The sequence below is a fragment of the Hoplias malabaricus genome, chromosome 2 (assembly GCF_029633855.1).
Source record: "Hoplias malabaricus isolate fHopMal1 chromosome 2, fHopMal1.hap1, whole genome shotgun sequence".
NCBI lineage: Eukaryota > Metazoa > Chordata > Actinopteri > Characiformes > Erythrinidae > Hoplias > Hoplias malabaricus.
Genome location: NC_089801.1, coordinates 74,773,728 through 74,793,155, shown reverse-complemented (window position 1 = coordinate 74,793,155; position 19,428 = coordinate 74,773,728). Strand labels below are relative to the sequence as shown.

At 37.1% G+C, this 19,428-nt stretch overlaps 1 protein-coding gene across 7 annotated transcripts in view; it reads right to left on the bottom strand.

Moving 5' to 3' along the window:
• Nucleotides 1–19,428, bottom strand: part of dmd (dystrophin) — a 163,759-nt gene that overhangs the window by 40,063 nt on the left and 104,268 nt on the right. For all 7 annotated transcript variants that reach the window (XR_010800422.1, XR_010800423.1, XM_066661558.1 and 4 more), the window contains one exon: nt 2,101–2,162. Coding sequence is in view for 5 of the 7 variants with exons in the window: in XM_066661558.1 (XP_066517655.1) it covers nt 2,101–2,162 (62 nt within the window). In the remaining 2 variants the exon portion in view is untranslated. The remainder of the gene's footprint in view (nt 1–2,100; nt 2,163–19,428) is intronic.

The following is a 19,428-nucleotide window of genomic DNA, read 5'->3' as shown; positions in this document are numbered from 1 at the left end:
TACATTCAGGGGCCTGTGTTCTGCTGCACATTAAATCAACAAAGATTATGTTGATTTAATGTTTATACGGTTTAAAATTACCAGTGGATTTAGGTTATCATAGGTTTTAATGTGGGCATATAATGAATCTATTTCCTATTTTGAGGTCTACATATATTCAAATGCCCATTTGCATTGTTACATTCTCGTTTAAAATTGTGTTGTTTTGTCTTAAAATATAGCAAAATATTTTTATTTAAATGGGGGCCTTTTTAATTTAGGTGATGGGCCAGACAAAGAGTGATCCATAAAGACAAGAATGAATAGGGTAAGAACAGGGACACAGCCTTCCTTGCCTGGAATAGGGTTACCGGGGCCTCACCCTGGAGCCAGGCCTGGGGGAGGGGCTCCTTGGGGAGGGGCTCCTTGGCGAGCGCCTGGGGGCCGGACTTTCACTCATGGGGTCCGGTTGGGCTCAGCCCGAAGGAGTAACATGGGTCCACTCTCCCATGAGCCCACCACCTGTGTGAGAGGTAGTAATCCGGGTCTGGTGAACTGTGGATCGGATGGCAGCTGGGTTCGGGGGCCCTGGTGTTCTGATCCTCGGTTACTGAAACTGGCATTTGGAACATGGAACGTAACCTCTCTGTTGGGAAAAGAGCCTGAGCTGGTCTGAACCCGAGTGGTGTTCAGTTATTGGATTTCTGTGCCCGTCACAGTTTGTCCATTACGAACACCATGTTCGAGCATAAGTGTGTCTACAAGTACACCTGGCATCAGGATACCCTAGGCCGCATTTCGATGATCGACTTTATAGTTGTATCATCGGACCTGCGGCCATATGTTCTGGACACTCGGGTGAAGAGAGGCGCTGAGCTGTCAACTGGCAGGGGAGGATGCCGGACAGACCTGGCAGGCCCAAACGTGTGCTGAGGGTTTGCTGGGAATGTTTGGCAGAGGAACCTGTCAGAAATATCTTCAACTCCCACATCCAGCAGAGCGTCGACTTCGACTGACTCGACTTCGACTGGGCTCGTCTATCACTGTGGCTGAGGTGGTAGGGAAACTCCTTGGCGGTAGGGCTCCGGGGGTGGATGAAGTTCGGCCCGGGTTCCTCAAGGCTCTGGATGTTGTGGGGCTGTCCTGGCTGACATGTCTTTGCAACATCGTGTGGACATCAGAGGCAGTGCCTCTGGACTGGCAGACTGGGGTGGTGGTTCCCCTTTTTAAAAATAGGGATAGGAGGGTGTGTTCCAACTATAGGGGGATCACACTCCTCAGCCTCCCCGGTAAGGTCTATGCGGGGGGTACTGGAGAAGAGAGTCCGACTGATAGTTGAACCTCGGATCCAGGAGGAACAATGCGGATCCCGCCCCGGTCGTGGAACACAGGACCAGCTCTTTACCCTCGCTAGGACCTGGTGGTCTCAGGATTCCATGTCTCCTTTTTGCGGATGATGTGGCCTTGTTGGCTTCATCGAGCCGGGACCTCCAGCCGAGTGTTTTAAGCCGAGTGTGAAGCGAAGTGACCGAAAGAACAAGATCGCGGGTACAAGCGGCTGAAATGAGTTTTCTCCACAGGGTGTCTGGACTCTTCCTTAGAGATAGGGTTAGGAGCTCGGACATCCGGGAGATACTCGGAGAGGAGCCGCTGCTCCTACACTTCGAGAGGAGCCAGTTGAGGTCGTTGGGGCATCTGGTTCAGATGCCTCCTGGACGCCTTCCTGGTGAGGTGTTCTGAGCATGTCCAATGGGTAGGAGGCCCCTGGGCAGACCAGGAACACGCTGGAGAGACTACATGTCTCAACTGGCCTGGAAACGCCTCGGTATACCCCTGGAGGAGCTGGAGGTGGTGGCTGGGGAGAGGGAGGTCTGGGTTTCTTTGCTCCGACTGCTTCCCCCGCGACCCGGACACGGATAAGCGGTGAATAATGGATTGATGAGGGGCTAATAAAGAACTTAATGTGCTCTTCTCTGATTGGCTGGTTTAATATGAGGCGTTGCAATGTTGAGTCAACAATCAGCATAACAATTTGTTTTTACAGACATTTTACATGACTGCATTATTCTGTTTTTTCAATATATGCAAATGAATAAGATGCATAGGATAAAATTTACTTACCTAAAGACTGGTAGAGTTCAGCCATCTTTGGATGGTCCCAACAAGTTGTTTGTGTCTGGTGACTGTTGAAACAAAAATGGCAGTGGATGAGAAAAAGAAATGAAGGGGTTAATGATAGTACTTGCTGATAAAACAATCTCAATTTGTTTTGCATTGCTTGATAACAGATTAGCTTTGGGCAACAGAGTTAAATAGACATTTGTTTTTGCCCTGTTAGCATTTCCAACGGAAACAGCCTGAACATGCAACACACTACCAGGCACCACAAACTTATGCTATTATGGTAAATGAACCTATGAGACTGTACAAACATAAGAATGTACAAGACTATAATATTTTTAATTGAGGTGATTGTGTGTTTAAAAAAATTGTTCTCTCTGTGTTTGGGGCATAATTTGTCTGCACAATGTCTATTTACAGAAATAGCATGAATATATGCAACTGATAGTGTGCTGCATGATCAAAAATGGCAACCACGTCAGAATAAGTGTGCTGGGTAGAGCCAAGGGCAAAAAGCCTGGAGAGCAAGGTCAAGTACCCATTCCTATCTGAAGGTAAGTTTTTCTTGCGCAAAATGTTTTTTTACCTATTTTGAGCACATTTTTTTACCCATATTGATTTTTTTCGATTGTACAAAATATTTTCCCCACTCGTGAATTTTTAAATTAGATCTGATGCCATTTGTTACTCTTTCTACCTCTTAAGTTCCTTAAGATGCTTAAGTTGGTAATGCACTAAGTTTGTTTCATAACATACATAATATTTCATTTAAATAAAAAAAAAAAATAATGTTAGATGTGAGATTTTTTATTTTCTCTGGCTGGTAATCAAAATTATTTACATGGTTCCAGTGTAATCTTTTCTTGTGAAATTGAGTAATTTTTATACAATGTGCATGTCTATTATGTTCATATAATTTAAAATTTAATAATATACAGTAATGGACATTAGATGTATTCTGTCTGCATTTTTAGAAGGATGGTAAATCACCCAAGTCACACTTTCGCTGTGGTGGATCTTTGGGGGTCCTGACCATTGAAGAACAGGGTTAAACGGAATAAAGTATGCGAAGAGTAACTACATTCTGTAATTCTAAGACTACAAAATGCTCTTGTAAAGTCACTCTGACTGAGAAAACAGGCATTGAGTGCAGAAACAAGAAAGTAGTCAAAATATTGTAATAGGCCTACACACATAAATAAATAAATTCATTCATTGTCTGTAACTGCTTGTCCAGTTCAGGGTCACAGTGGGTCCATATATATATATATATATATATACACACACACCAACAGCAATCATTCCACTATAAGTAGGTGACAATAAAAGTTGTGAAAGAAGCACCCATCAAAGTATTGCACAGAATTACGCTGTTCTGGTAGACACAACTATTTCCAGTTATTTTCAACATGAAGAAACTGTTCTGTCAGATTTGACCGCATGGTCAATAAATTTTTACCTTAAAATTACAGCTTCAAAATCATTTTGATGCTTCACTGACCTGTAATGAGCAGAGCAGAGCCTTAGTCATTGCTATTTCAGGCTCAGCACTGCAGAAACTGCAATTTTTGGAGAAGAGTAAGAAACCACCCCCTCCTTCCCCATTGAATTCGGTACAGTGCTGTAAAAATGAATAACACTACGAGCTGCACCAGGACCAAAAACCCAAATCTTAACTAGTACTTCTTTAATAAAGTCACAACACCCTGAGAACTAGGGGTTAATATACCAAACAAGGCTGTGAACTTAACTACATTACATAGGGCATAATATTTTTTTTATTTTTACACAGAAAATAATTCCAGATTTTGCTGAAAAGCACATATAAATTTGAAATAAAAAGTTGTTCATCTTTTAGCAAAATCATACCTTTCTTTTTAAAGAAAGAAAATGTAAAAAATATAGCATGTGTTATAAGATAAAGCTTATGTTTAAATATACTAGGAAAAATGAAAATGCACACAAAGACCAGGTCTTTTGAAATATTGTATTCAGAACAGATGAATGAAAGAGAGCAGACAAGACATATACCAGCATATATAAATGGCAGGTGGGGGGTGGGTCAGAGAGTGGATATGCATAACCAATGATGGTTATGGAATCTGGAAGAAGCGTTTTGCTTTTCCAGTCTGAAAGTGTGATAATTTTTGCAACATTGCCACTTGAAGGATCATTTTCACTTCTCAGCTCAGGACCTGGCTGGTACCATCTATGTTGCATGGTTAGGGATTTCATATGAAAAAGGTTTTAAACAACATATATGAATAAAATGTGAAATTAAACCTCACTGATGCATTTTAAGTGGCATAATTGAATAAATTCATAATACAACATTAAAGTATTACATATATATTTGCTATATTACAATGCTGAAATCATTGCTATTGGCTATTCTTGCTATTATCTCACCGCACTGCTTCAAACATTACTGAGAAATGAGCATGCCTCTCAAACATCAGGTTTGAAAAGTCTCTCTGTTTACAGAGGAATGTCTCTCGCTGCTCTTCTACTTGCTCGGGCTAAATGTTTATTACCCATATTATTTCACATCTGTCCGTCAGATTCTTACATTTAAGTGAATTGTGTGTTGTCGTTAGAGAACAAAAACCTGGAACATAGAAAATAACGAGTCAGAGGGATCTGCTTAGTCTTCAGTAAAGCACGGAAACCGGGTAAAATAAGAAGACGTTCCTAATGTAATGTAAGAACGTAGCGTAATGATATGTTTGGTGTTCATGTTCTTAAGTTATTTTGAATTTTTTTATCATAGTTGTGGAAATGGAGGAGCCATAAAAGGTGAGGAAAAGATGTCCCTTATGTTAACATACTATAACATGATATCATAAAGTTTTTCCTGTTATTAACTAAATAAAATCAAATTAACTAAGCATCCTGTATCATTAAATTCTTGTCTGCCATTTGAAATTGACAAAACCACTTGGAAATTGGTTGATAATTCAGTGGTTTATGATTAACCTCTTAATTTTTTGAGTGAACTCTTGCCTTGATATTCATAACATTAACAGATTGTCCTGACAAGTATGATGGTCTTGTTTATGCATTACTCCACGAAGAAATTACCAATGTTTGTGGTAATTCTACATGTTTGTGTCTATGGTTGCTAGGATGTGGAAAGCTCAAATCTATCCATCAAACAAAAATTAGAAGAGTTTGTTGAATGCAAATAAATGGGCTCAGTATCAAATACATGTTTCACCAAACCAGGTGGTAACAGGATTAACTGTATGAATAACTCTTACTTTACAGGTTCCAGTCTACTAAAAGACAACTAAATCACTGCTAAAAGACAACTAAATCAGACCTAGGCATACATCTAATCACAGTGGAGGTAGACGAAAGGAGAGAGCTGATGCAAAGATGCAGATATTACCCCTGTGGCATCTGTTCTGATCAATGGGTTGTCCATTAAAAGGAGGTACGTGCATCCTAGTACTTCTTAGAATTGTCACAAGTGTCCAGATCTCGCAGGAGCAAAAGAAGTCTAGCAGTAACTGATGCCCACTGACACAGTACCCAGCTCATGGGCTTATGGCTCACCTGAACCTCTGGGACAAAACCTCAGATATTTGTGAGGTTTCATGACTCAGGATTTCGGGGCATCTAAGTATTGGCAGGAGATGAGATTAGTGCTGATGTGAGATTGAAATATAAGATTGGTACACATTTCATGTGTGCGCCCACATCCACATGATTAATAATGTTTTATACAGTGGGTACGGAAAGTATTCAGACCCCTTTAAATTTTTCACTTTTTGTTTCATTGCAGCCATTTGCTAAAATCAAAAAGTTCATTTTATTTCTCATTAATGTACACTCACTACCCCATCTTGACAGAAAAAAACAAGTGTAGAATTTTTGTAGAAAAACTGAAATTTCACATGATTATAAGTATTCAGACCCTTTGCTCTGACACTAATATTTAACCCACATGCTGTCCATTTCTTCTGATCCTCCTTGAGATGTTTCTACTCCTTCATTGGAGTCCTGCTGTGTTTAATTAAACTGATTGGACTTAATTAGGAAAGGCACACACCTGTCTATATAAGACCTCACAGCGCATGTCAGAGCAAATAAGGATCATGAGGTCGAAGGAACTGCCCAAAGAGTTCAGAGACAGAATTGTGGCACGGCACAGATCTGGCCAAGGTTACAAAAGAATTTCTGCAGCACTCAAATTTCTTAAGGGCACAGTGTCCTCCATAATCCTTAAATGGAGGAAGTTTGGGAAGGCCAGAACTCTTCTTAGATCTGGCCGTCCAGCCAAACTGGACAATCATAGAAGAGTCTTGGTGAGAGAGATAAAGAAGAACCCAAAGATCACTGTGGCTGAGCTCCAGAGATGCAGTAGGGAGATGACAAAGTTTCACAAAGTCAGCTATCACTGCAGCCCTCCACCAGTCAGGGCTTTATGGCAGAGTGGCAAGACTTATGAAAGCCCACATAGTTTGCAAAAAAAAAAAAACACACATGACGGACTCCCAGACTATGAGAAATATGATTCTCTGGTCTGATGAGATGAAGATTGAACTTCTTAGTGTTAATTCTAAGCCTTATGTGTGAAGAAAACCAGGCACTGCTCATCACCTGCCCAATACAATCTCAACAGTGAAACATGGCGGTGGCAGCATCATGCTATGGGGGTGTTTTTCAGCTGCAGGGACAGGACAATTGGTTGCAATTGATGGAACAAGGTCTGAATACTTTCCATACCCACTGTATATAATGGTATATATGTGATGTAATGATAGGGATTAGGGATGCATAAATACCATTTTTTCCTAACTGTGTACAAGTATAAGTATGTGTATTTTTGTATTTGCCGATTATATATACTCATTTAGAATTAAGCAATCTGGACCATTGTGTAATAGTGTAGTTATTAATTTAAATATTTTTGTTTAATTAAAAACTTTATTGTTAATTTTGTAAATAATTTCCCACATTACACCACCAATAATTAGAATTTCCCTCTGGGATTAATAAGGTATCTATCTAGAAATAAGTAACATGAAATGCAACATGCTCTTGATATGCATTTGCACAGTGTTGTACATCATTGGAAAGTTTCTTTTATTTGATTATATCCAGTTTTTAATTTATGAGCAGCAGCCTGATCTATGGCGTCAGATCTGTTTCAAAATGCATTAGCGGAGAAGATCAGGCAATTAACAGTCACTAATAAGAACATAAAATGTTAGTGACTACCAGTTATATTTTAAAAAATGAAGACTATTATATTTTAAAACATATAACTGAATTGGACAGTGTGTTCTGCTCTCAAAGATATTTTATTGTAATAATTTAAAGTTATTTTATTATTTGTAAAACAATTAAAAATAAGTGATTCACTGTACAACTTGAAATTAAAGGTTTTGTAAATGCTTTTGTTTTTGCATGTTATTTCAATTTGGTTGTTGGTGTTTATACAGGTGCATCTCAATGAATCTGAACATCATTAAAAATGTATGTATTTCAGTAATTCATTTAAAAGGTGAAACGTATACCGATACTGATTTATTACAAACAGAGTGACCTATTTTAAGTGTTTATTTCATTAAATGTTGATGATTATAGCTCACAGCCAATGAAAACCCAAGTCATTATCTCAGAAATTTAGAATATTATAAGATTATTATATAATCTTCTAAGAATTAAAAAAAATATTTTTTATACAGAAATGTTTGCCTTCTGAAAAGTATGTACAGTATATGCACTCAATACTATGTCAGGGTTCCTTTTGCATTAATTACTGCAGCACAGCTGCATGGCATGGAGGCAATCAGCCTGTGGCACTGCTGAGGTTATGGGAGCCCAGGTTGTTTTGATAGTGGCCTTCAGCTCGTCTGCATTGTTGGGTCTGGTGTTTTATCTTCCTCTTAACAATAAGGGGAGTTTGCTGGCCAGTCAAGCACAGAGATACTGTGGTTATTAAACCAGTTATTGGTACTTTTGACAGTGTGGACAGGTGCCAAGTCCTGCTGGAAAATTAAATCAGCAACTTCATAAAGCTTGTCAGCAGAGGGAAGCATGAAGTGCTCTAAAAATTCACAATAGACGGCTACACTAGCTTTGGACTTGATATAACACAGTGGACCAACACCAGCAGATTAAATGGCTGCCCAAAACATTATGGAAACTTCACACTAGACCTCAAGCAGCTTGGACTATGTGCCTCTCCACTTTTCCTCCAGACTCTAGGACCTTAATTTCCAAATGAAATGCAAAAAATTGACTTTCATCTGAAAACAAGACTTTGGACACTGAGCAACAGTCAAGGTCTTTTTCTCCTTGGCCCAGGTGAGACACGTCTGGCATTGTCTCTGGGTTATGGGAGGCTTGACACAAGGAATGCAACAGTTGTGGCCCGTGTCCTAGATATGTCTGTGGTGTGGCTCTTGAAGCACTGACTCCAGCAGCAGTCCACTCCTAATGAATCTCCACCAAATTTTTTAATGGCCTTTTCTTGACAATCCTTTCGAGGTTGCGGTTATCCCTGTTGCTTGTGCACCTTTTTCCTACCACACTTTTTCCTTCCATTCACCTTTTCATTAATATGCTTGGATACAGCAGGAGGGTGTCAATGAGTGCCTTCTGGACATCTGTCGAGTCAGCAGTCTTCCCCATGATTGTGTAGCCTACTGAACCAGAATCCCCATTTTAAAGGCTTAGGACACCTTTGCAGATGTTTTGTGTTGATTATTTTAATTTTCAGAGTTTTCACTGACTGTAAGCCATAATCATAATCCTCATCATTAAAAGAAATAAACACTTGCAATAGATCACTGTATTTATAATGAATCCATAAGAGTTTCACTTTCCAAATAGAACTACTGAAATAAATTAACCTTTTGATGATATTCTAATTTATTGAGATGCATCTGTAAATTTTTTTTATATGTCTATGCTATGTGAAAAATGTTCTTGCTATGTTACATGTACCCCTGAGTACAGACTGAGTATCCACAGTTTCTCTCCATTTTAAGCTAAATTAAATTCTTCTCTGAGCAAAAGGAAATACATGCTTTAATTTCCAAGTTCTAGAACATCATATCTGTGAGAGACTCTGTCCCATGTTAAATTTCAAATTTGGACTCAGTGACGTTACGTTTGATGAACTAAGGCAAGTGGCCACTTTTTACACTGCTTTAATTCCACCATGGAAGACTCATATGTTTGCACACACTTGATCTCACCACTACTTTATACGTATACTGGGCATGTTATTAGATTTGTTCAATCTATACTGAGAATATACTAATGCAAATAATAGTCTGTACCTTTGTTTATGTTTATTTAATTTCCTTTGTAACTTACCATAAACAAGAGTTTATTGTAAAATCTATGTAAAACAACTTTAAAGCCTAATGTGTTATGCTGTATATTCTGGCAACCATAAATGCCAGTGATTTACTGTAAAGTAGAACTTTACAATAAAATACAGTAAAACAATAATGGTTGTAATATGTTAACTATGGGATGTAATTGTTTACAGTTTTATAAAATAGCTGTTAATTTTACACCATATTACTGTAAAGAGGTTCAAAATATCCTTTTTTTATTTAAGGTAGTTTTCCATAAACAAATAAGTTATGCATTTAAAATTTATGTTTGCCAAAAAAGACACCATAATGTTTTTAAAAGTGAAATTCGGGTACCACAGCTGCCAGTATTTTACCATAAATTTTACAGATTTTTTACAGTGTAGTGGAGTTAAAGTAAACAGTCGCCCAAAATGGAATTTCTTCAGTAAAGTACAGATACACGAAAAAAGTACTTAAGTACAGTAAGGAATTCCATTTACTTCATTACTGTCCGCCGCTGTTTAATATATACCATGATGAACTGTATAAGCAGATATATTTCCCAAATAATATATTTTATTCCTGTATTCTTTAGAGGAAATCAGCTTTATATGCATATTTAAATTTGATTTAAATATATTTATTAATAAAATAATCGGTGGCAATATGCATGGTGTAGAGGTGTAAATATTTGACCCATAACCATGCAGCTATGTTACTGAACCTTAACGCATAAACAGGACAATATTTTAACAAGACAACTAACTAATGCACTTAATGCCAGATCATCTTATTCCTTTCCATTCAGAGTTTGGCACTCAAATAACCCCTTGCTCACTAGGGTTCTGGCTTTAAAATGTCCTGAGATTTTACCTATTATCATGTAAAGTTACAGTAAAACCTGTGCAGATGTACTCATAAGAAAGTCAGTTACAGTCAGGTATGGCATCACATCAATGTCAGAAATAGAGGCTGCAAAAACAACAGGAGGAAAATTTAAACCTGCAAGGTTTAATATTTTGTGCGTGTAAATAACCCTCTTGTGACTACAGATGTGAAACCCTGGAGCACAGAGGAATTGCACATGCACTGATCATAATCTTACATTTTTTTTATCGATATTGTATTCAAATATAAGCCAAAATAGAGAAAAAAAATATTTACTGTCTGAAAACAGGAGAGAATTGGTAATGCTTTCATGGCATTTTACAGCAAAACTAAGATTTAATCTCAAATGTCTCACATTTTCACATTTGGTTTGATTCGAGTCTCAACAGCCGCTTGTAACTTTACCTTGTGTTGTTTTGAAGAGGTTTAAATGCTGCTTGGGCCAATGGCAGCTGAAAATTTCTAGCAAAAGCTGAATGTGCAACAAGTACACCCGATCTGTGAGAACTGGAGTGCGGAGCCATGTTCAGTCCAAAAACAAAAACATGCAAACGTACCGCCTCCATTGTTTTCACAGCTCGCAATATGAGGTTTTGCAACGTCACCGGCTCCATTTCGTGGGGAAGCTCTGCTAGTGGAAAAGCGACAAGCCAAGCCATGCAGAGTCAAGTCGCGTAAAGCAAAAGGTACCATATGCAGGCACAATGTAAGTCATAAAACAATGGTCTCTGCACACACATGCTCCATTTATATTTAGCTATAACATTTAGGTCTTCCTTTCAAACTAGTGTACTACTAGTCTGGAGTCAGCAGTGAAGTTTTAAAAACTGCAAAGTAAACTTCGTAGGGTGGTATTTGGGATGAATCACAAGATTGACAACACAAGAATATACCAGGGGAGGCATGCAAGAGGTACTATGTCAAGCTCATATACCAACCAGGAAAAAAGCAAATAACAGAAAATATTGACATAGAAAAGTGGGCATAAATAAAGGAAAAAATGTATAGAGGTGGGATAGGGCCCCCAAATGTTCAGAAACATGCCTCTATGTATGAAGAATATCAATGCTTGAAAAGGATAGGTTTTAGTAATTATTGTCAATGTGTAAATCCACATATTCATCGTTTTCCATTGGTGTGAACTTCTTTTCTGATTGTGTTCTTCATGTGTTAAGTACATGAAAAATGCAACTTAAAGTAGGTCTAAGTACAGGCTTTGGATAAAAACTGACTGTAGTGGAGTCAGTTTCTTATTTGATAGTATAGTGTTCATTTCAGACATTCCATTCCGCGTTTAATAAATCCATCCAAGACATCATAATAGTAACATTTCAGGATAACTGTCTAAAATAAATTATCTCTGCTTCTTAAGAATTAAGCTTTTAATTATCAGAAGAAGAAAAAAAAGCCTTTTTATTTAAATAAAACAAAAATCAATGTAAAATCATTTTCTGTAATCTTTTATCCAGTTCAGGGTTGTGGTGGGTCCAGGGCCTTCCCGGAATCACTGGACACAAGGTGGGAACATACCCTGGACCTCCACAGGGCGACACATCCTCACCCCTAATTACACTTTTGAGTAGCCAATCCACCTACCAACATGTGTTTTTGGACCATGGGAGGAAAAGGTAAAATCAACACAATGGAATAATATTTATATTATTTAAATTTTAATTAGAATTTTCTCAAGAGACATATTATATTTTATTGTGCAGTTTGTTGAAAGTTACAATATCAAGTAAATAAATGCTGCATTTGTCTATAATGTACCTTATTTTTCTGCAATATATAAATGTGTATAGAAGCATCAGCAGCTATGTACTTTATAGGGTGGGATATTGGCATCAGCCAAGAATTCCCATATTGGTGCACCCATAGTTTATTTTGTATATTTATCTAACAATATCCAAGGATGGCACTGTAGCACAACAAGTAATGACACTCTCACACAGCTCCAGGGTCCTGGGGTGGTGTGTTCGAGCCCCACTCACTGCAGCCATGAAGAATGATTTCCAAATGGCTTTAAAGTGGTTCTGGAAAATACTCCTACAGCTTGCGGGGAAGGAGGAACACTGTCACTTTGCAAAAATATATAATTTCATTTTAGGATCATTTTATGCCATTGATATAATGATAATATATTAGCATAATAATGTTATCATTATCTTTATAGAACTTTTTTGCTAACAATTCATTGCTCTTTGAAGGGGTGTAATGTCTTATCTTCGGCAGTTATGTTGATTTGTTTGAAACACACCTTCAAAGAGCAATGAACTGTTAGCAAAACTACAGTTAAGAATATTACACCTTAGAAATGGAATATAAAAATGTTTCAATATCCTAAATAAACCATGAATAAAATAAAATCACTGTACCAAACAAATATACATTATTTTCACATTATTAGGTGTTTTGCCGCCAAGTGTGAAGTTGTCTGTATACGGATCAGCCCCTCCAATTCTGAGACCGTCGTTATCTCCCAGAAAGCAGATGTGGAAGGGTTCAAGTGTCTAAGGTTTTACGTTTCGAGTAATGGGAAGAGTGATTGTGACACAAACCACAGATTCTTTGTAGCCTCTACAGTAATGCAGTCACTATAACTAACTACAAGGGTAAAAAGGGAGCTGAAAAAAAGGCTAGGAGTGCGTACGCACGGTTTTATAAAAGAGGCCTCAAACCTTCAAAATTTGCTCCTCTCCACACTACCTGATGCAGTGGAAATAACCCACAGTATAGGTACGTGTGAGAAATTACCTTTAACATGGAAATATATATTGGAATTTTAGCAAGACGTATGCTGCCACAAAGGGGACATTTCTTTTTTAGCCTTTGCTGCTTGCCAGACTGACATTGTAAATAAGAATATGTTCTTAACGACTTGCCTAATTAAATTAAAAGGTTAAATATGCCAACATTTCTGAAAATCAGGTCAGTAGTTACATCATAGGAAACAAGTCAGTGACTCAAATTCATTCAAATGAATTACATTCCCAGCATGTTTTTCTTATTCAAATAAAAGTTTAAATCAATCTAAACACATTACCATTGTTAGACAAGTCTAAAACTGTCTTAAACCATTTTGTTCCACTCTCCTCTCATATAGCGATTTGCTAAATCTCAGAACTTACAATTATCATCCAGTCTCACATTAAGTCCCACAACATGATTACTGACTGACAAAGTTTTCTTTTCTGAAAAGTGTCCATTTGAAACTAGACAGTGCTGTACCTGCAAGTGTGACTGCAGCTCAGCAGTAATACATTCCACTTATTATAACCACACAGATCAAGCACAGAAATAAATGCAGTAATTGTGACCATCTGTTACGTCTAGTGACTTATTTGTGTTTCTCTACTCTCTGAGTAAATGCCTCAGGTGCTGCTGATTTGCTGCTGGAACCATGCTCTGGTTGGCTGACAGGATTAAGGCAGAACAGATATAAAGCCCTGCTGGTTGACTGAAAGAAGCTCCTCCTCTTCCTCCTTGCCATTGCTTCTTCCTGCCAGACTAAGGCTTGTGTGTGTATGTTGGCATGCTATTGTGTGTGTGATTCAGCTACCTAATGTAGTGTTAACGTAATAGTTATCCTACTAAGTTGGAAGCTGTAGGGGGTGTAGCCTGGTTTCTTTTCCTTAAAGGGGTTGAATTGCTTCTGTTTTTGTTAGGAAGATAGGTTATGTTTTTGTATTTTCTTTCTTAATTATTTTTGGTTAGGTAAGTTATATATGTTGGGTGGAAAGGGGTTTTGATTGTTTTGGGCTTAGATCACTCCTGACGCTCTGCTTCCATTATAGCCTTACAGTCAGTAAAACATTTGGAGACTGGAGTCTTGTGACATTGTGTGGTTTTCTTGGTCTGGTGGGATTGAAGTGTGAGGAGTTGGGGGAGACATTTTTTTTATTTATTTTTTTCTCATTATTATTAATTATGTTGCAGCTTACCTAGACAGGCTGTAACACCATCATATAAATGGTGTAAGAAAACCATACACAAATACATAGAGAAATAGTCAAGACTAGTATTTAGGTATTTTATCCACAAACAAAGTTCTTTGTTTCTAGCTTAAAAGCTGAATGAGGAGACTGAGCAGGAAGATTCTCATTAATGTAATGTATAAAACCCTGAACCAGCCGATTTCCCTTACTACAAACAAATGCTTGAAGATGAAAAATGTTTCCCAAATGGAAACCAATGAAATTCAGTTAAAGACAGGTTGTCTATTGATGAGGTGCAAAAACTATACAGATTGAAGGATTTTTAATTTCTATTTGCTTGTGCAGTTCGGCATTAGGGGCCAAAAAATAATGGCAGCTTAGAAGGAGTTATCAGAAACAGCTGAAAGGTCTAGTCATTGGTTGTGGATAAGGAGAACACAGAATAGTGTTCTCTGGGAAACGCACTGTGGAGGTGGTAGTTGGTGATGTAGCACATAAAGATCACATGAAACTGGTGGCACTGATCACACATTTACGGTGCCAGTGGGGCTAGGTACAGCCTTAGTCACCAGGAGGCCAGTGTGCATTTACGGTTGTTGATGGTAAAGGGTAAGGTAGGACTGTAAAGCTAGCTTGGAGGGGGTGGGTCTGGGACACCAGACTTCACAGTTGAGTCTTCTGGAGATGTTGTGGGCTTAATTCATCGAAACACTGATGAGGGGAGGTGCCTACCTGATGACCCCTTTGAAGAGCTAGTGATGCAGTGGGTGGTTTGGGTACCCATGTGATGGGCTCAATGAGTAACCGTAGATGTTAAGGGTAGATTAGATAATAGCAACATTACAGTGTAGCTGTATGGATTGAAACCATAGAAATGATGTGGCTGCCGGAAGGAAGAGATTGGGGTGGGCCTTATGTGAAGATCTAATGGATTGGCATAGGATATTTTACATCTCATCTTGTGTATGATTATAATTACTATAGTCCCCCCTGTCACAGGTGGACAAGAGGCCCTACACTGGTGCAAAAATATACGTAATATACGTAAATAAACGTAAAATATATATGTAAGGGCAGGTTGTGTTCGTTTAAACATATCTTTATATAGCTGGTGCTATACCTCTGACTTGTAACTGCAACAAATATGTAATTATTACTGTCATAAGTAACCATGCACAATTTGAGGCTGATCAAACCAAGCGCAATCTATGTCTTGTTCCTGTTTTTTTTTTATTCATTTGTCTGGGGTTTTTTTTGTGTGTTCTCTGAAGAAAGTAGACTTACATGCATTAATGTCTTTAAACCAAAACCTTTGTATCTGTTTATTATATTTTGTTATAGTGAGAACAGTTGTACTCAAATAGATAGTATAATTAATGTATAGGTGGTCAAATTGTTACGATGCCAAGATTTGCAACCACAGCTAAGTTACTATTTAGAAAATGTAGAGGGCGTTACAGAATCAACTAGACAAACAAAATATCAAAATATTTCTAAACCGTTGTGAGATCTTAATGAGTATGCCAATTTTCATGAGTTTCCAGCATTGCAGAGTGGTCAACATTTAACACCAGTAAACCTGTAAATTTTTATGAGATTTTGAACATCAAAAGCCTTTGAAAATACCAAGCTGAATTTTAAACTTGCATATTCTAGGTAAAAGGCATTCCTTTCCAAATTTGTTGCATATCTGACCAACTTCATTCAGACCACTCCAAACCACACACAAGCCCATGATGAACGCAGAAAATACAACAGATTCTATTTAAAATCTTATGCAGTTTTGCAGTTTCGGACACGTTTTTTTTGACTCTGTGTGAACAGGCCTTTACAGATGTTTTAAAATCAGACCGGCCAATCAAAGTGACATTTTCATTGTTGCAGACAAAACAAATTAATGGGAAGACAGCAGAGTAACAGTTTGCCCTCATCATAGCTGACCATAAAAGCCTAAAAGCCAAGCAACACGTTGACTACTAAAACTGGTGGTTAAAAGACAATATAATTTTTTAATGAAAAGAGAAACAAGCAGAAGCAGAGCCTCAAACTCTTCCAGTGACCTTCAGAAAAATGTTGCTGAACTCCTGGTGATTTTAGTGTGTTGTTTAATTGCAGTGCTTAAAGTAAAATAATAAATTAATCACTGCTCCTACTCAATGAATCCTTTTCTCCTTCCTCTTCCAACATCTTCCCATGATTTAAAAAAAATTAAAAAATCAAGGCACAACTGCACTGTTGTCCACCATGTGCTATTTCAAACTTAAAACACCTCAGTAAAATAAAATGCACGAGATTTTGTTTAAATACTGACATAAAGAAAACAAGCCAAAATGCAAATAATAGTCATTAAATTGATTTAAATGTGCTTGAAATCTTAAAATAAATACAACATGTGGTTTTGCATTTATAGAATGAAGTGCTGAATTAATGTCAGAATTGAACACAAACCTTAAAATGAAATCAGCTCAACTACATTGTATTTGTGCACAGAGTGGCACTGTGAACATGCTTAAAATAAAAACACTGCACATTACTGTGTTTAGTCAAAAAGCACTGTGATATACATGTCACAGTTAAACATAATGGCCGTGCAGTTAGAATACTCACTAATTTTTGCACGGTGGTTGAGAAATCACTTAATTGTGATTGTTAAGTTATAGCTGTAACTTATTCCAGCACTCACTAGATGATTACATTTTCAGATTAAAACTAGGGGGCCTCAATGCAAACAGTTTTAGTGATATGTATTCTGTTATTTCCAAGCCATTAATAGACTCTCGTAACAAATCTGCCAGTCTGACATCCTTTAATATTTCTCTGGATATTGTGTATTATAATATGACTAAAGGATTGGCATCGCAGTGCGGATCAGCTTCACTTACTTACTGTTTTTTTTTTGTAATCTGTGATCAAGTGTGTTGCACTTGTTTTGGCATGTTCCAAACAGCACACAATGGAATACAATTTCCGTTTTAAGTTTTGTTTTATTCTGACACAAATTAGTATTTCATTCTATAAATGCATACCCACACACATTGCTTTTGTGTTAAGAAATCAAACAGCATTTCATTAAAATAATGAGTAACATTTGTGTCAGTTGTGTCTGCCTTAATTAGATTCCAATGTGTACTGTATTCCGCTGTAACATGAAATCAGTATTTAGTTTTCAAAATGCAAAGAGTTCAAGTGACAACATTGTAACAGCGCATTCATTTTTACACATTCTACATGTTGCTATGGAATATGCTGTGTAAAATGCTTTTCACTATATTCCACTGTGGTGACTGCTTTTCAATTTGCTGCTAGGCCTAGGCAATGTGGACAAAAAGTTATCACTATATAATTTTCTATCTTGTATTATATCAACAATTATTACTACAGAAAACTGTGTAACACTGTCACTGTTAAAGAAACTCATGTTAAACACTGTAGAGTGAACAGATCAAAAGTTAATCATTTTATTGTCATTTTTTTAAATATTTAAACATTTATTAGAACACACTATACATGCACCAGGTGCAAATATCTCAAACCCACAAGGAAATATTTAAATCATACCTCGATAAATTTATATTTTGATTATATAAAATTTTTATTTTGATTGCCCAGGTAATGAAAAACCTCCACCCTTAAGAAACTGTTGCAAAATCCTCTTACGATAAAAAAAAAAGTGATGAATTCATGAATTCATTCTTAAAACATAAATATTTTTGTATTTCAGCGTGCAGGTCATGTTCAACAGGTGAAAAGCAATACATTACCATAAGCAGAGTCATTTCATGACTCTTTCTTATTATAGCTGGATAATATTAATATATACTGCAACATAAAACATTTCAATAACAATAATATGATTTTTAAAAACATTTTAAATATTTCAATATACATTATTTACAGCATTTGTCAATGACTGACGTTCATAGCAGGGAGCTGTCCTGTTCACTGCCCTCAATTTTATAGTTAGTTAAAAAAATATGAATATTGACAAAGCCAAGAGGTATATGTTTGACTGTAATGTCAGGTTCCTTTTTTGTTCTGGGCAATTTTTCTGTGGCTTTTATGTTATTTATATCAATATCGGAATTACATAATATCAACTGAAATTTAGAAATATATTGCGATATATATTTTGGTTGTATTGTCCAGCCCTATTTCTTATACAGATATGAAACAAAACTGTGTAATCACATTTTTGTCTGTGTCTATGTTTTTAGCTGATGCTAATCACAGGGCTATGTGCAAGGGGGGAAAAAGCAAAGTTTGTGTGTGGCTGGTAGACTGTCCTACCTTGCAGGGTTAATGGTTTACAATGAAGTTGGTACTCACTAAAACACTGTTTGCCAAACAGTACTCTGTCATAGAACTTTGCTGTCCCAATATCCAGGTAGATGCTAAACATTAAGGCAGTGGTTCCCAAAGCGGGGGGCACGGCAGGGCAAATGAACTACACACGTTTGAGCACTGCTAGCAAAAGATTAAACGTGCAGCAGATGATGAGTTTTCTCAAGCCACAATTTCTAAATGAAAAACAAGAAAATATGATGAGGCATGTTTCAAATCAAGCCCATACCAGTCACTGAAGAGATGTGGGGATTAAATGTGTCATTTTTGTAGAGCAAAAGTGCAGGTTTTAGTGTTTTGTCCCCTCAGGAAGCTGTTTTATAATTTATTTTTTGTGCAAGGAAAAAAATTAGGCACAAATCTGTTTAATGACAGCAAAATTTTAAGCACACTCCCTTTAGTTTTGTTTGTAGTTTCATTTTTGTATGAATGTAAAAATAAATTCCAGTGGAGCTAGGAAGTAAAAGATGTGTACGTGTGTCAATAAGGTTGGGGGCAAAAATATTCTCATCTAAAAAAAAACGGGGGAACGGCAGAAAATTTTGGGAACCATAGCATTAAAGAGACAGCTCAACTTCCACAAATGTCCCAATAAATGTAAAGCCCTATGAGTGTCTTGAAATCCCCCAATCTTAGTGCAACACTTGTAATCACTGATAAAATATAAACAAATAATTATTTAAAAATAAAATAAATTTATCACAAATTCCGCCAATGCAAGAAGAAAGGGGAACACACGGCTGCACTAAATACTGATTCTAAATACTTGATTTTAAAACATTAATTAATTAGTTAATTTAAAGTAGAAAATCAACTACAGAATCTCTACAGTCACTTCCTCC